This window comes from Tamandua tetradactyla, chromosome 9, assembly GCF_023851605.1.
Source record: "Tamandua tetradactyla isolate mTamTet1 chromosome 9, mTamTet1.pri, whole genome shotgun sequence".
Taxonomy (NCBI): domain Eukaryota; kingdom Metazoa; phylum Chordata; class Mammalia; order Pilosa; family Myrmecophagidae; genus Tamandua; species Tamandua tetradactyla.
This window is the reverse complement of record NC_135335.1, coordinates 49,431,162-49,446,893: the sequence shown is the minus strand read 5'-3', so window position 1 is coordinate 49,446,893 and position 15,732 is coordinate 49,431,162. Positions and strand designations below refer to the sequence as shown.

The 15,732-nt window shown below is 64.9% G+C and overlaps 1 protein-coding gene across 1 annotated transcript; it reads right to left on the bottom strand.

The window, feature by feature from the left end:
* Positions 1–1,015: 1,015 nt before the first annotated feature.
* SLC6A18 (solute carrier family 6 member 18) lies at positions 1,016–15,325 on the bottom strand. Its single transcript, XM_077114899.1, has 15 exons — positions 15,131–15,325; positions 12,951–13,091; positions 12,315–12,452; positions 11,344–11,525; positions 9,576–9,686; positions 8,461–8,573; positions 7,845–7,973; positions 6,113–6,269; positions 5,374–5,578; positions 4,665–4,821; positions 2,955–3,117; positions 2,374–2,518; positions 2,049–2,253; positions 1,344–1,473; positions 1,016–1,099 (listed from the first exon to the last, which is right to left on the bottom strand). The coding sequence occupies exons 1-15, from the start codon at positions 15,288–15,290 to the stop codon at positions 1,016–1,018; spliced, it is 2,220 nt and encodes a 739-aa protein (XP_076971014.1). The 5' UTR covers positions 15,291–15,325.
* Positions 15,326–15,732: the final 407 nt, after the last annotated feature.

Genomic DNA, 15,732 nt, shown 5'->3' with positions numbered 1-15,732 from the left:
AGCAGGACTGACCCCAGCCCCCCGAGGCCCCCGGAGGTGGCCCTTTGCCGCTGCAGGTCTGGGTGGCACCCGGGGAGGCTGGCTGCGAGCGGGCCCTGCCCAGGCCCACCGGGTGGTCTACAGGGGCCTGGGGGGGCACCGGCGCAGAAGGGTCAGGAACTGAAGGCTGGTGGAGGGGAGCAGAAAGAGTGCGGGGTCATTGGGGGGGGGGTTACTGCAGACGGCAGTGACCGTGAGCAGGGGTCTGCGGTCCACGCCGCAGAGGCGCGGCTGGGGATGGCGCCCGGTGGCCCTCCTGGGTGTCCTGGCCAGGCCCGCCCCGCCTCAGTGTCCCTGTAGAAGCCCCTGGACGTCCCAAGGGGCTCGTGGCCTTGGTCTGAACCCCCCTGTGACATGCCCATGCGTGGAAGCTCCCATCAGAGGCACAGTCTCCTTTAGGGCCCTCCCCCAGCTGTCTGCTCATCAGCTGCAATAAACGGGGCCCCCTTTGTCTTCGTCCACCTTTTAGGTGTAGATGAGCCAGTGACCGGAGATCACTGCTCATCCCCAGCAGGGTGGCAACTGCTGGGGATCCCATGCTGGGGAGGGATGGTCGGAATTCCATGCTGGGGGATTGTGCTGCAGGGGGAGCCCCATGCTGTGGGGGGCTCCCTGCTGGGGGGCTGTGCTGTGGGCAGATACGGATGCACTGGACATTGCCTGGGTGGACGGTGGAGCAGCAGCTTGGGGCGGTGCCTGGCAGCGTGGGGTGCCCTGCGTCCTCGGGACTCTCTGGCCTGTTCCTTTACAGGTGGCGCAAGTCCTGCCCAGCTCCACAAGGCAGAGGGGGCGTCGCGACCCCTGAGCCCCACATCAAACGCTGGCGGGGCCCCACAGTGTGTGCTGCCCCGCAGTGTGCGCTGCTGCAGAGGCCACCAGGAAGCTGGGCGAGGCCGTAGTTGGGGAGCACCTACGTCCGAACCCCGCTTGGGGTCAGGGCCAGTTCTGGCGTTCCATGCAGTTCTGGAACCTTCCGCTAACGGAAGGCACCGGCTGCACTTTCGCTCAGGACCATGGCCGCCTCACCCCCAAGAATCTGACTTGTCTCTTTTAAAGCCACCTGCGGACTGCGAGTCCCGCTTAGCGCAAAACAGGAAAACATACTTCTAAAAGGAAAGGAAACTCGCGTTCTTCGGGCTTCCCTGGATCTAAACAAGACACAGGGGCGCTCGCTCCTCACGCTACACGGAATCCAAATGAGACAAGGAAAGGGGGCAGAAGAGAGGGGCCACGGGTTACTGCAGCTAGGACCCCCAAGTAGTAGGAGGGAGCAGCGCGTCCCCCCAGAGACCTTCACACCTCACCTGGGCCTGCCGAGGGTGTGCTGAGCTGAGGGGCCCCTCAAACCCAGTGGGCTTCGGGGTCTTCTGGGCTCCAGAGCTGCCCCCTCCTGTGAGGACAGCTTCTGCAGCGCCGGGCAGGGGGGACAGCAGCCTGGACACCAGGGCCCCGTGGGGTCATGGGCTCTCCACGGTGGAGGCTGGGGGTTCTGTGCCGAGGGGCCTGAGCAGGGCGCCGGCAGCCTCACAAGGGGATAGGCTCCCCCAGGCACCCTGCTTTGACCCAGAGATGTGTTCAGAGCCTCTGGCCCCTGCGACTGTGACATGATGAGTGTCCTTTGAAGCCAATAAGTTTAGGTCATTTATTACTGCCACAAAAGGAAGACCACTACAGGGCTCCTTCCCAAATGGGGCTGTCTTGGGCGTGGGCTCAGCAGCTGCAGGCAGGGAGCAGGTGGGGCGCTTAGCCCCCCTTTGCTGTGACCCAGTCCCCTGGGGGTCCCATTTAAATGCAGAGGCCAATGCAGAGATCTGGTCAGGGGTGGGGGGCCTGGTGCTGAAGGGGGAGGGGCGGGGTCTGCCCGTGCGCCTGCGAAGCCCTGCTGCGGGGGCTGCCCGCCTCACGGCCCCTTGCTTGGCCACCCACCCCGTCCACCCCAGAGGTGCCGCTGTGTCACCAGCCTCTCAGCCCCCCAGGCCTGAGAGGAGGCGCCATCCAAGCTCCCACACCCTCTCCCCAGCACTAGAGCCATGAGTGGCCAGCCCTCAGCTGGGATGCGGCATGGAGTACCCCTGGGTGCCCCCGGGGCCCCTGGTCTGGCAGGCCCCGGGTCAGGCGGGAGCACCTCCCCCAGGCTCGCACCTCCCTCCACCTGCAGCCCTCCCACCAGATCGGGGCTGGGAGGGGGGCATGTGAGGCAGAGGGCTGGGGGGGCTGCAAGGGGCTGGCGGGGGGGTGTGAGGTCATCCGGGAGCAGCTGCCATGCAAGCCCCGGGGCCCACCAGGCATGCAGTGGGGGGCTGCGCCCCCACGCCCTGCCTCAGCTGCGGCCACTGTCTTGCCACCTGCGCTTCTGCCGCGCAAACAGCCGGGCCAGTGCCACAGCAGGGATCCACAGTGTGGGCAGGATGGCCAGGAGCACGCAGGCCGCCTGCACCCAGCCAGGGTAGGGCTTCTCCTGCCGGGCGGGGAACTGCGTCTGCGGGACGCGGGAGGGCGCGTGAGCCCTGGGGCCCCTCCGCCGCGGCGGGGTCCCCACCCTTGCTGGGACGGAGCTGCTCACGCAGGCTCCGGGCCGTGCTCAGACGGGCGACAGGGCTCCGGGGGGGCCCTGCACGGAAAGAGATGTCAAGGACGGGCCTGGAGTCGGGGCATCGGGTTCTGCGGGATCTCAGGCCCCTGGGGAAACCCCGGACACACCTCCTCTGGCCGCACACCGGAAGCAGCGCATTCCGGCTGTGTTCACCTGCCGCAAACAGCGGCTGAGCCAGGGTCTGGGGGCCACACCCCACTTCCGGGGCCTGGCCAGGCCCTCTCCTCATCCCAGGAAAGGCTGCCCCATTTCCACACTTGGCCCAGCAGCCAGAACCTTCCCCTAGGACCGCTTCCCCGGGCCCCTCCCGAGGGGCACCTACGTAGTGAGGGTTCCAGGTCCTGTAGCTTGGCGGCTTCTGGGCCAGCTGCCCCAGGTAGGCCCCAAGGACGGTCAGCAGCAGGAGGGGGCTGCCCACCTTCCAGGCCGCCCGCCAGTAGAGGCCAGGCCGCCTCCCGTTCATCCAGGCCACGTCGTCGCAGAACCTGCAGGACAGCCTCAGCGGGGGGTGGGCGGGGCACCCCTTCCCCCCTTGTCTTCCCACATTTGGGGACGCCAGCCCGAGTAGCCCTGTCCCATCCCTGCGCAGGGTCCCCACCACTAGTGGGGTGCAGCAGGGCTTCCCTGCCTGATGCTGAGCTCCAAGACTCCTCCCCAGGCCCTGCAGTGGGTGCCGTGAGGCCACGGGGGCTCTGAGCTGCCACTCGGCACCAGGGGTTCCCCAGGCAGGTTCCCCCGACGAGGCCCCTGCTGCCCCCGGGGTGGGGGAGTAGCCTTGCCAACGCCCACAGGGCCTCAGATGGAGCAGCCCCTCTGCCCCTGCTGCCTCTGCAAGGGCAGGTGGTGTCGGGGCTGAGGATGGGCGAGAGGTGACAGCTGCACTGGTGGCACTCGGGACACAGAGACGGCGCCGGCTGAGCCCAGGCGGTGCTGCTAGGGAGGGGCTGCCCAGCCTGGCCACCTGGGTGGGTGGGAGTCAGCCGCCCATCGTCCACCACTGCTCAACTCAGGGGCGAGGGGATGGGAAGTTACCCCCTGGGGACTAAAGTGCATTCTGTGGAAATTGAGTGTCTGAGCTCCTCCCCAGCTCCCTAAGGCAGGGCCACCCCCTCCCCGCCCAGGGAGAAAGCCAGGGACATTCCAGCCTCCAGGCAGAGTGGGGAACACCTCCTGCCGACTCTGCCACCGTGGGCGTCCCAAGGCCCCTGGAAACGAGGCCACAGGGCAGGGCCACGCGGGGGTGACGCTCCTTGCAGCTAGGAGATGGGAGATGCGTTGACCCCTTGCCCCTCCAGCCTCTGCCTTCCTAGGGCCCTTGACAGAGAATTTGAGGCAACCGGCTCCCCTGCCCTCCTTCCCAAGACCCCACAGCAGACAGCAGGCTCCTGACAGCTCCCACCCCTGGTGTCCTTTCCGCCACCCCTCTCCTCCCAGCTGGGGTCCCACACCCTGACACTGCTGACCCCCAAGTCACAAGCGCCCCTAGCCACCTACGTCCCCGCTCCAGACCGGCGGTGCCCCAGCCTGGGGGCTACAGATCAGGGGCCCAGGGGCCCTCCGAGCCTGGCTGCCCACCCCCAGAACAGTGGTCAGCTCTACACTTCAGGGCCCTTGCCCCGATCCCTGGTCCCTGAGGAGAGGTTGAGGGGCACAGCCTCATGGGTCAGGACAGGCAAGAAGGGGGTGACCCCGGCCAGAGCTGAGGGGCAGCACAGGGTGTGAGCTCGGACAGAGAGCCTAGAGCTCCCGCCATCCATGGCCCCTGGACCTGGGGGTACCCGTGGGCTCGGGGGCCGGAGCTGCTTGCACAGGGCCCCGCATGCAACCTCCCAGGGCCACCAGCAGGAAAGGCCCCAAATCATCAGCCGCTGCGGCCCCACCGGGTACAGGGACCAAGGGTGGGGTCCTTGGGGTGGGGGCAGCCCCCATCCGCCCGGCCGCCATCCCGCCCTGGGCTGCCCCGAGCGAGCTTTCTTGGGGGGTGCCTGCACCCCCGCCCGGACCCCCGAGCCCGCTGGGGAGATGTCCTCACCGCCTCAGGCCGTAGACAAACGCCACCCCGACGACCTCGCAGAGCGCCAGAGCCAGGAGGCTCAGGGCCGCATAGCTGTCGAAGACCTCCAGCCAGTAGTTCCCGGACTGCAGCGTGAAGCAGCTCGAGACCAGGAAGCAGACCAGGCAGACCAGCCCTGCGGCCGGGCCAGGGGTCGCCTGCAGCCCCTGCCCACCCCTGCCACGCCACAGGTCCCTCCTGCCTTCCCTCCCGCCCCCCTCCCCCACCCTGTGTCTCCTTCCTGCCCCCTCCCTCCTGCCCCTCCCCTGTCTCCTTCCTGCCCCCTCCCGTCCCCTTGCTCCTACCCACCCCACTCGTCCTTTCTTGTCCCCCCCGCTGCCCCCGGCCTTGCCCACATCGCAGAGGGGTGTGCTCAGAGTCGGGGGAGGGAATGCCATCCCCCCCCACCCCCACTGGGGGCACCCGAGACACCATTGGGCCAGCCCCGTGGTCCGCAGCCCGGAGCAGCTCTGAGATACCCAGCTCGGCTTCCACAGGGCCCGCTGGGCAGGGCCGGCTCCAAGGAGGGCTCCCCGGGGGTGGGTGCAAGACGGGAGCAGTGGGGCGGTGGGTGGCACTTAGAGGCGTGCGCGGGCAGCGGGGGCAGGGGCAGCGGGGGGCCAGACGTAGGGGGGCTTGCAGGGTACAGAGCACTGAGGAGGGAAGACAGGCCGCGCTGTCCACTCACCAGTGAGCGCCTCCTTGGGTAGGGACCTGGCCACGAGCCTCATGTCCAGCAGCGGCGTGACCATGGCCTGCATGTTCCCAAACATGGATGACAGGCCCAGGCAGAGGAGCATGGTGAAGAAGAGCGCCGCCCACGCGGGCGAGCCCGGCAGGCGCAGCACAGCCTCCGTGAAGGCCATGAACGCCAGGCCTGTGCCGGAGGCCCCCTGTAACACACGTGTGTGCACGTGCCACGGGCCTGAACCACACGTGTGTGCACGCACCCCACAGCGCTGGCCTGAGGCTGGGGCCCTGTTTGGGCTCGGCCCCCACGGGCAGCATGTTCCCACCTGACAAAACGCGCCTTTTCCCTTGCATACCTACAGCCCGGCAGTGACCGTAGAATCCACAGTCCTCGGCTCGAGGCCCCATGACATGAGATCACTGCTCAGGCCCAGGGGCCCGACCGCACCCCAGCCGGTGTCCGGGTCCCCGGGCAGCAGCCGGCCCGAGCCCGTGACCCACTCCCTGGCCTGCCCCCTCCCCAGGCTCTATGCACCCGCACCCCCCACTCCCCTGCTCCCCCACTCTGCCTGCACCCCCATTCCCCTGCTCCCCCACTCTGCCTGCTCCCCTACTCTGCCCGCTCCCCCTTCCACCTGGCCAGCCTCAGGCCCAGGGCTTGGGGTGCAGCCCTGCCAATCGACACGACAGGGAAGGACCCTAGGGACCATCCTCGCCGCCTGCGGGCACTCAGGTACCTTGTCGAGGAAGTCCTGCAGGTGGCAGGTGGCCAGGGGGAGCCGGGCCACCCTCGCAGGCTGCGAGGCGTTCAGGTGTGTGAGCACAGCCAGGTAGTCATCCCGGGAGACACTCTGGTCCGGCAGCTCGAAGGCGTTGGTGAGGCTGAGGATGTTTCTGGGGGCAGCAGAGGGGCAGACGCCCAGCTCTTGCTCCCGCGCCTTCGGGGTGCCCGGCGGGTGTCCCTCTGCCCTGACCGCGGCCCTCAGGCCCCCAGGCCCTGCCCCCCCCCCCAGCCCTGGCTTCTGCTGGCACCACGCTCCAGCAAAGAGTGGGCCGGCCGCTTAAGCACCCGACGGCTGGGCTGCCTGCGGGCCGTCTGGACGTCTGAGCTGTTCTCAGTGGTCCCGTCTCTGACAGCTGGCGGAGGACATCTCCACGTGCTGCTCGCAGAACCGGCGGAGCCCAGCGCAGGGGGGTGGCCCAAGGGCCCGAGAAGGGGTTGGGGGCCACCACCGGCAGCCTCACTGCTAGCAGGACCACACATTGGAGGGTCCCCCCAGCCGCAAACCCTGCGAGCGAAGCGACCTGGGGGCGGCGGCCTGCAGGGACCCCACCCGGGTGCCTCTGAACCGCGTAGGAACGGTTCCTGCCAGCTTCACGCCTTGAGTCACTGGACTCACTTCCCGGAGGCCCTGTGACATGGGCTTCTCCGTACTTTTTAAAGCTGCTTAGCGCTTTCCTGCTCACTCCATGCGGCCAGGTGGGGGTCCCCGGGTCCCGGCAGCCAGGCAGGGGGGGTCCCCGGGTCACAGCGGCCAAGCAGGGGGTCCCCGGGTCATGGTGGCCAGGCAGGGCACCCCCAGGTCACAGCGGCCAGGCGGGGGACCCCCGGGTCACGGGGGCCAGGTGGAAGGGGTCCCCGGGTCACGGCGGCCAGGTGGAAGGCGTCCCCAGGTCACGGCGGCCAGGTGGAAGGCGTCCCCGGGTCATGGCGGCCAGGTGGAAGGGGTCCCCGGGTCATGGCGGCCAGGTGGGGGTGTCCCTGGGTCATGGTGGTCAGGCGGGGTCGCTGCTGCCCATGGGTGACCCTGCACAGAGGCCGCCCAAGACGCGATCCAACAATGGGGGTCGCCAGCACAGCCCCTACTGGGGCACTGCAATGGGCTTGGGGTGCGTGTGGGACGTTGGGACTGGCCCTGCCTCCCACTGCCCACCCGGACACAGCGGGGTCCATGGAGAAGCCGAGCAGCCAGCAGGGACTGGCGGGCCCAGAGCCTGAGAACGGGTCGGGGGCTGCAGGGGTCCTGTGTCAGCCTGCAGGGCCAAGGCCAGCGCTGATGGCCAAGTGGACGGACGGGGCTGAAGTCATGGCTTGGCGGTGTTGGGGTACAACACTGGACACACCGCTGGACAGACCCAACTACTTAACATCTGCATTTCCCCAAGTAGGCCACACTCTGAGTTTCCAGATGGGCATGAATTCAGGGGTATCCATTCAACCCTCTGCACTAGGGATGAGACGTGATTCCAGCAGGTTCTTTATCAGCCCTATGGGCCCAGGGGCTGCGGGATCCACACCCTCCCCACAGAGCCAGCACAGCACGGCACACTCAGCTGTCCAGTGGTTCACCCGCTCAGTCGGCTCACCTGTCCAGTCAGCTCACCTTTGCAGTCAGCTCACCTGTCTAGTCAGCTTACCTGTACAGTCAGCTCACCTCTGCAGTCAGCTCACCTGTGCAGTTAGCTCACCTGTCCAGACACTGCCCAAAGTCACTGGTAGCCTTGAATCCCAGGATGGAGAAGACAGCGATGGAGGCATAGAGGGAGGTCATGCTGTTGATGAGGGCAATGGTCACAGCGTCCTTCTCACAGTTGTTCCTGGGACACACACAGGGGACTTCCAGGTGAGGGTCCTTCCTCTCAGCCCACGTACTGCCCCAGGACGTCCCTCTGTCTGAATCTGGGGATCTGTGCCTGACCTAGAAATGCTGACCCCCTGGCTGGTGGTCTCAGGACCGTCTCACCTGCACTCCCAGCCCTCCCCGCCCCCTCCCATCACACTCCTTCCTCCTCCTCCCCTCCGCCCCCATCGCCCCTCCTTCCCTGGCTCTCCACGGACCACCCACCCCCGACACGGACAGCTGTTCCTGGCACAAAGGACCCCGAGGGCAGCTCAGGGGCCTCCCGGCTCATGGCTGCCTAGGGACTGGGGCTCCTAGGGGCCTGTCCTGCCCAGGCCGTTTGCCATGAAGACCCCATGCTCCTGCCCAAGCAGCTGCTCCCTGCCCCCGCCCCCCAGCGTGGCCACTGCCAACCCAGCAGGGACCCCAGCCCCAGAGCCCACTGCAAGCTGAGCGCCGCCAACCTGGGTGGGTTGTAACTTGCAAACGCGACGTGGCCGCCGAAGCCCAGGGACAGAGATAAGAATATCTGGGTGGCCGCGTCCAACCACACCCTTGGACTCTTGAGGACCCGCATCTGGAAGGAGACGGGGCTGTGCATGCTCGGCAGGCAGTCCCGAGTGCCCCTGAGGCCGCTGGTCAGGCCCAAGGGGAACGGGGACGGTGCTCGAGGAAGCCCACTGTGTCCCTAGCAGAGCAGACATCGCCGTAGGCCCTTGAGGGGAGACAGGCCTGGACCAGCCCCCCGGCTGTCTTCCCCCCCGGGACTGGATGGGGTCTGCTATCGGAAGGGCCATGGATGGCGTCCACTTGAGTGCACTGGGTCTCCTGCTGCTGCAGAAACCTGGGTGGCCCCATCTCCCCTGGCATCCATGAGAGCTTTGGGGCTGCCACGCCACCCTCAGGCCACCACACACTCCCCTCCCATCGTGCATCCTGCTCAGAGGGACCTGGGCAGCAGCTGGGAGGCCGTCCTGCCTGACTCCAGTCCACCCCTCAGCTGCTCGTGGTCTGCCCCCAAACCCCCAGCTGTCCTGTGGCCTGACCCCACCCACCCCCAGCCACCCCCATGGCACCCCTGGACTCCAGGGCCTGGACACTCCTTGGGGAGGATGGACAGTGCTGAGCAGGCCCTGGAATTGCCCTTGGGGTGTCAGGCAGCGACTTTGGGGTTCCTGGACAGCCACAGTGGTGTTGGAGTGGCATGTAAGTAGGCAGCTATGCTGACCCCTGGGCCCCCTTGCCTGGTGGGTGCAGCTGGACGAGGCCCTCAGAAGAGGAGACTCCAGGGGAGGGCCGGGCCTGACTCTAAGGCTGGAAGCTCAGGTTTCCACTCCCCACCCCCACCCCAAATGCTGGCCCTGTCCTACCGCCCGTCTCATACTGGTCTACCCCCAGGCACCAAAGTCAGAGTGCCCTTCCCTTCCTGGACCCCCACGCTGTCCCTCCTTGGGGCACCGTCAGTACTGCCCCTCTGGCCGCTGGGATGAGCCCAGCTGCCTGCTGTGCCCGCTCATGCCATGCAGGGTGAGACGTGGTGCATGGCTGGTCGGGCCTGCCCCCAGAGAACACCCCTTACGTTGGGAGTGAACAGGTAGAGCAGCCCCTCTGTCGCACCCGGCAGCGTAAGTCCTCGGACAAGGAAGATCGTCAGGACCAGGTAGGGGAATAAGGCCGTGAAATAAATCGCCTTAAAAAGAAAAGAGTAAAATTAGACCTTTGAAATGGGATTTGTAACATAGAAGACGAGCATTTCAGAGAGGATGGGGTGTGAGAAATGCCTCTGGGTCTGGATTCACTGTTACTCATCTGGGATCTCACTCTGAGGGGACCCAGGGGCGTTTTGTGGGACTGTGGGATGTTGGCTCAGCTCAAGCTTGGAAGGTTTGGAGCTTATCGCCAAGATTCACCATCAAGTAGTCAAATGTCTTAATCTCCCAAGAGAGGCTCCCGTAGGCCATCAATCTGTTTATGTGATTGTGCCCTGTGGGGTGAACAAAACATGGACATTGACCACCCTGGGCTGGGAGGGGTCCACACACAGCCCTGGGGGGGCCTGAGTCATGCCCTCTCCCTGGCCTCTGCCTCTCCACCCTCCATCTCTACTACCAAAAGAGATAGAGTGGAATCATAGGAAATAATCAGAAAAAGAGAAAAACAAGAACAAAGAACAGGTGGGACAAATAGAAAACAAATACAAGATGACAGACTTAAGCATAACCATATCAAAAAGCACATTAAATGTAAATGCTCTAAACATCCTACTTGAAAAGCAGAGACATTCAGATTGGATTTTTAAAATAAGACACAACTACATGCTGCCTACAAGAAACTCACTTTAATCATGAAAATGCAAATAGGTTTAAAGGAAAAGGATGAAAAAAGATACACTACGTTAACGTAGTTAAAAGAACGTGGGAATGGGTATTTTAATATCAAAGCTGTATTAGAGCAAAGCATTCTACCAGGGCAACAAAGATCATTTCATAATGATGAAAGGCCTGGTTCTCCAAGAACACATAACAATCCCAAATGTTTATTCCCCTGGTAACAGAGCTCAGACACATTGAGCAAAAACTTGACAGAATTGCAAGAACAAATAAGTACATCTACAGTTATAGTTCAGTGCCCATCTCTCAGTAATTGAGAGAAATGGAGAAGAAAAGTGAACAATACTGCTGATCAACTTGACCCAATGGAGAAAAAGAGGATTCCACTCAGCAATATACGTTCTTTTCAAGGACACATGGGACATTCTCCAGGACAGACCAGATTGCGGCCCATAAAACTAGTCTCAATAAATCTAAAATGACTCAAGCCTTATCAACTATGTTCTTTGACCACAGTGGAATTAAATTAAAAATGAGCAATAGAATGATTCTTGGAAAATCCCCAAATAGCTGGAACGTAAATAACACTTCCAAGTAATCCATGGGTTAAAGAAGAAATCAAAAGGGAAATCAGAAACTATTTTGCACTGACAGTAAAACCCCAACAGGGTTCTGTTCTGTAGACTCAGGGTATTGGGAAAGGAAAAGGTGGGAGGAGGGAGCCTGGGGTGTTTGCTGGAAAACAATCAAAAGAAAAAGGGGGCACGGCAGTGGAGGGGTGTCTGGCCCCCAGACTTTCAGACTCGCCTGCCAGCAGGTGCTCAGGAGGCTTGTGCACCCCAGGTCCGTGGCTGGGAGACTGGCCTTCCTGGGGCTGGTTGGTCTGAGCCCAAAGCCGAGCCAGAGAAGAGCGTCTTGGGCTGTGGGCAGCTGGGGAGGGACTGCAGGAGGGACCGCGGGGCAGGGGGGCGAGGGTGCTCGGGCTGCCTTGGGGCTGGGGGGGCGCCTGGCCCTCACCTTGCCCGTGGACTCGATGCCTCGGCTGATGCACAGGTACACGATCATCCAACAGGCCGCCAGGCAGGCCAGCAGCCGCCACTGCACCGCGCCGCTGTCCCTGATGTCGGCCGAGATGTTCAGGGTCACCCGGTACCAAAAGTAGCTGACGGCGCCGCTGCCCTGGCACTCCGCCTCGAGCCCTGGGACCCAGACGGCGGTCAGGCATCACTGGGCAGGTTGCGGGGGAGGTGCAAATCTTGCAGGGAAGCTGGGGGCCGCTGAGGCCCCTGCAGCAGCAGGGGGTCACCTCGCCCTGTGCCGAGCTGCACCAACACGGACCCCTGGCCCCTCCGCCTCCCCCGTGGCCGCGGCATCAGACAGATACCGCTGAGGATCCACGGATCCCTCCATTTACACCTAGGTGGGTGACCGGCACAGAGACTGAGGCTGAGGGCAAAGTGCGGGGGGCAGGGTGGACCCCACCCTGCAGTGAGGGGTGCAGAAGCTGGCGCCCAGGTGTCCCATGCGGCCTGTGGGGTCCACAGAGGAGCCCCCAGGCCTGATGCCCTGTGGCCACCTTGCCCATCCTCGCGCGGCAGGCGCCCGTGTAATTCCGCAGAAGTGGGGGGGGGTGGGAGCACCCAGTGGGTCCCAGTGACCATGGGGTCACTCGCCGGTCCCCCTTGGCCAGAGGGCCTTGCTGAGGGCTGCACCTAAAGCCCCAGCTTCAGGGTGAGGCCATAAGCCACCAGTCAGACGCTGCCCTTAGCACCGAGGTGATGTGGCCGTGCGCCCCGAGTCCACCAGAGGCAAGGCTGGGTGAGGCAGGGAGGGTATTTACAGAGGGGCTGTATGGGGGCCCCGAGGGGGCAGGTTCCCAGTGCTGCGAGGCCGAGGGCCTGGCCCCCTACACAGAGCTGGCTCTCGGCCGGACCCTGGCTCTGCATGTGTAGTCGCGCGGCCCCCAGCCACCGGCGGGCCCCCCATACCTGTCCCGTTGCGGTCGGGTGGACAGGCGCTCCAGGGCAGCGGGTACTGGAAGGAGTTGAGGAGATACCACAGCACCCAGAGCAGGACGGTGTTGTAGTAGAGGCCAACCAGGAAGGACACGCTGAGGCAGCCTAGGCCTGCCACACGGCCGCAGGCGGGTCAGGCCACCCTGCAACCCGAGTCCTGGGCGGAGCCCCCAAGCCAGGCCGGGTCATTCCCCGACAGGCCCCCTCCCCGAAGCCTGCGTGCGCCAGCGGCTGACCGCACTGTGAGCGCACCACAGGCCCCTCCGCCGCCGGAGGCGCTGGGGAGGGGTTCAGCCTGCACGGTTCAGGGCGCCCCGGTGGCTTCACTGGCTGCCCCTCCCCCCGTCTCGCCCCTCACCCCAAGTCCTGGGCTCCGCAGTAACGCCCTGCACTGCACTTTGCTTTCAGGGAGCCCGCTAAGGCTGAGGGTGCCACTCCGTGCCTCCTCCAGGTGCCGTGGCTGCGGGGCCTCGGCGACCTTTACGCAGAAGGTGCGTCCTTACCTGCGATGGCAGCTCAGGGTCCCCAGGAGGGCTGAAGCTGGGCGTGCGTCCCGTCCCCGCCGCCCTCCGTCCCCACCCGGGCAGACCCCGCGGGTAGTGGGCGTACCTACTCCGCCCAGGTAGGGGGAGATGGCCGTCCACACGCCGACGCTGCCCCTGCGCAGGCGCTGGCCGATGGCGAGCTCGACGTGCAGGAGCGGGAAGCCCCCCAGGAGCAGGGCCACGACGTATGGGATGAGAAAGGCCCCTGCCAGACCGGGTGCGCGTCAGAGTGCAGGCGCCATCAGGGCAGGCCGGCCTCGCGGAGGGAGACGGGCGCGGAGCGGCGGGGGATCCGCCGGGTGGGGATTTGGCGTGCTGCCCTGCCGTGTCCTGCGGGGGGGCGAGGGGCTCCCTACGGGGCCAGCGCATCCCCTCCGAGACCTTCTATTCCAGCTCGGTGTTGAGGTCTTTATCTGCCCGGATGGGGATTCCCGTGGACGGCCTCGGGGGCCCCGGGCGTTAAGGACGGGGGTTTAGATGGCGGGGAGGCCGGTGTGGCGGGACATGACCAATGTGCACGCGAAAGCTGCAAAGCAACCTCAGCCCCTAGCGCATTTCGTCGGCCCGCGCTCCTGAGTTCATGAATATGCTAAACAAAAACTGTTGATAAATAAGTTTTGAGACCGCTTTGTTTGCTAAAGCTGCCGGGAGGCAAAATACCCGCCATGGGCTGGCTTCCCATGGGGTTTTTCGCTCACAGGTTTGCGGTTCTAAAGCCCTGAAAACGGCCCAGCGAAGGCATCAGCAGGCGGAAGCCTCTGAAGACGCGGCCCCGGGGAGTCGGGGCCCCTGCCACGTGGGGCGGCCCCTGGCCACGCTGCGGATCCTTCTTTCCCGGTCCCACCGTCAGCTCCTGGCTCCCGAGGCCTCCAATCACCTCCGGAGGGTTTTCCATGAGCTTCTCTCTGTTTCCCCCGCTCATAAAGGGCTCCCGTGAGAGGCTGAAGACCCGCCTTGGAAGAGTGGGCCACGTCTCCACCAGATACCCTAACCCAAAGGCCCCGCTGCCGCTCAGCTCTGCCGCCGGGAGGGGTTAAATGAACAGGACGCTGGGGTACTGAGTGTCCGACCACCAGAGTACCCCCTGCGCGTGTCGGGGTCGCTCGTGGTTTGCTGGTTGCTCTTCTGTGGAGCTGCCAAGTGTGGGGGCCGGGCCACGGGGGTCTCCCGACACCCAGGATTGCAGTGTGGGCGGGGTGGTGGCTGTGTCACGGCGGGTCCCTGCGACGCTGCTGAGCCCCAGAACCCCCAGCCGCCATAGGGAGGGTTAGCAAAACGTTCCCGGACATGTGCTGGCGTGGCCCCGTTTCCGGATGCAGCGTGAGCGAGTCCCAGTGTGCACATTCGCGCAGGAAGCAGAGTCGGGCAGCCACCCCACAGGACCCCCAAGGGACCTCGGACTACCCCACGGGACCCCACGAGACCTCACACGACCCCACGGGACCCCACCGGACCTCACACGACCCCACGGGATCCCACAGGCCGGCAGAGCTCAGGCCGTGGCTGCCCCCCGTGTGTCTTCCTTGAATTTTGCGTGCCAGTCTGATGATGTTCTCATCCCCGAATGTTCTTCAATCGGGGAACAACTAACGCCAGCCAAGGGGGTCGCCAAAGCAGGGGCGCTGCCCCCCAAAGTGCTTCGCCTTCTTGTTGTGCAAAGCTGGACCCACACAGACCCCAAGGACTCCCCACCCTGCACCCCGGGTTCCAAGTGTGGGGGCCCTGAGCATCTTGGCCGCCGAGAAGGGGGGTTCCCTGGAAAGGCAGAGAGGACACCACTGTGGGGCGGGGGCTGCATGCTCCCAGGGCACGGCATGGGGTGGAACAGGCAGAACAGGGTTAGGGATGCATCGCCCAGGAGCCGGGCTCGCTCGCCCTGCTGCCCTGTGTCTGTGGGCGGTGTAAATGACCGATCAAATGGTGCAGCAGCTCTGGACCCCTGGTTACGAACATGGAGGATGGCAGTCATGGGGTTGTCGTGGCTGAAGGGAAGAGCACGGAGGCGGCGCCCCACTTCGCACCAAGAGCCATGGAGGAAGCAGACAGCCGACCCCGGGACGACCTAAGGCCCTGCGCCCGAAACTCTGGCCCCGCTCCAGTTTCTGTGGCCCTACTCCCCCGCACTCCCTCATCTGGGGGGCAGGGCCCGAGGTTCCAGCAGGCGGGGGCGCCTCCCATCGGCCCTCGGGCCGCAGTCCCTGCACTGGCGCTGGCTCCTGGCGCCGAGACAGGCAGCAGCCTTACCTCCCCCATAGGTCTGGCACAGGTACGGGAACCTCCAGACGTTGCCCAGCCCCACGGCTAAGCCGATGCAGCTCAGCAGGTACTGGAACTTGTTGTCCCACCTGGGCCTCTCGTCTCCACTGCTGTCCAGGCACAGGGCTGGGCTGGGGGCCAGAGCCATGCTCACACCCAGGTGCCGAGGGGACAGGGCTGGGCCCGGCCTCCGCGCGCTGCACCCCAGGTACTGATGCTACCGCCGGGGACTGTATTTTCTCATTTATTTAAAGAAAAGCCAGTCGAGTCCTGTTAATGGGTAACTGATGGCCAGTGCCACCCTGGGTGGCCTCCCCAGCCTCCGCGTCCTCCGGCCCCTCTCCTTGTCACCCGTCCAATGCAAACAGCTTCCCAGCTCCAGCCCCTTGAGGTCCCCTGTGGGTGCCCCACGAGCGTCCCTAACACTGCTGTAGCTCTACAGCCCACCTTTCAGGAATGTCACACATGAAATCACTCAGGGTGGGGCCCGGGGGAAGCCTGGAGACCCGCCCCTGTGGCTGCGAGTACCAAGGGCCCCTCCCCCCCACAGGTGTGTCCCTTGCGCCCCCCATGAGAGGAGCAGTGTGCCT

Excerpts from the sequence above, each read along its gene's own strand:
- SLC6A18 (XM_077114899.1), bottom strand. The coding sequence starts at position 15,290 with ATGGCTCTGGCCCCCAGCCCAGCCCTGTGCCTGGACAGCAGTGGAGAC. Across the intron at positions 13,092-15,130 it reads GTGCCAGACCTATGGGGGAG|GGGCCTTTCTCATCCCATAC; the intron begins GTAAGGCTGCTG and ends CCGGTCTGGCAG. Across the intron at positions 5,579-6,112 it reads TGCAGGACTTCCTCGACAAG|GGGGCCTCCGGCACAGGCCT; the intron begins GTACCTGAGTGC and ends CGTGTGTTACAG.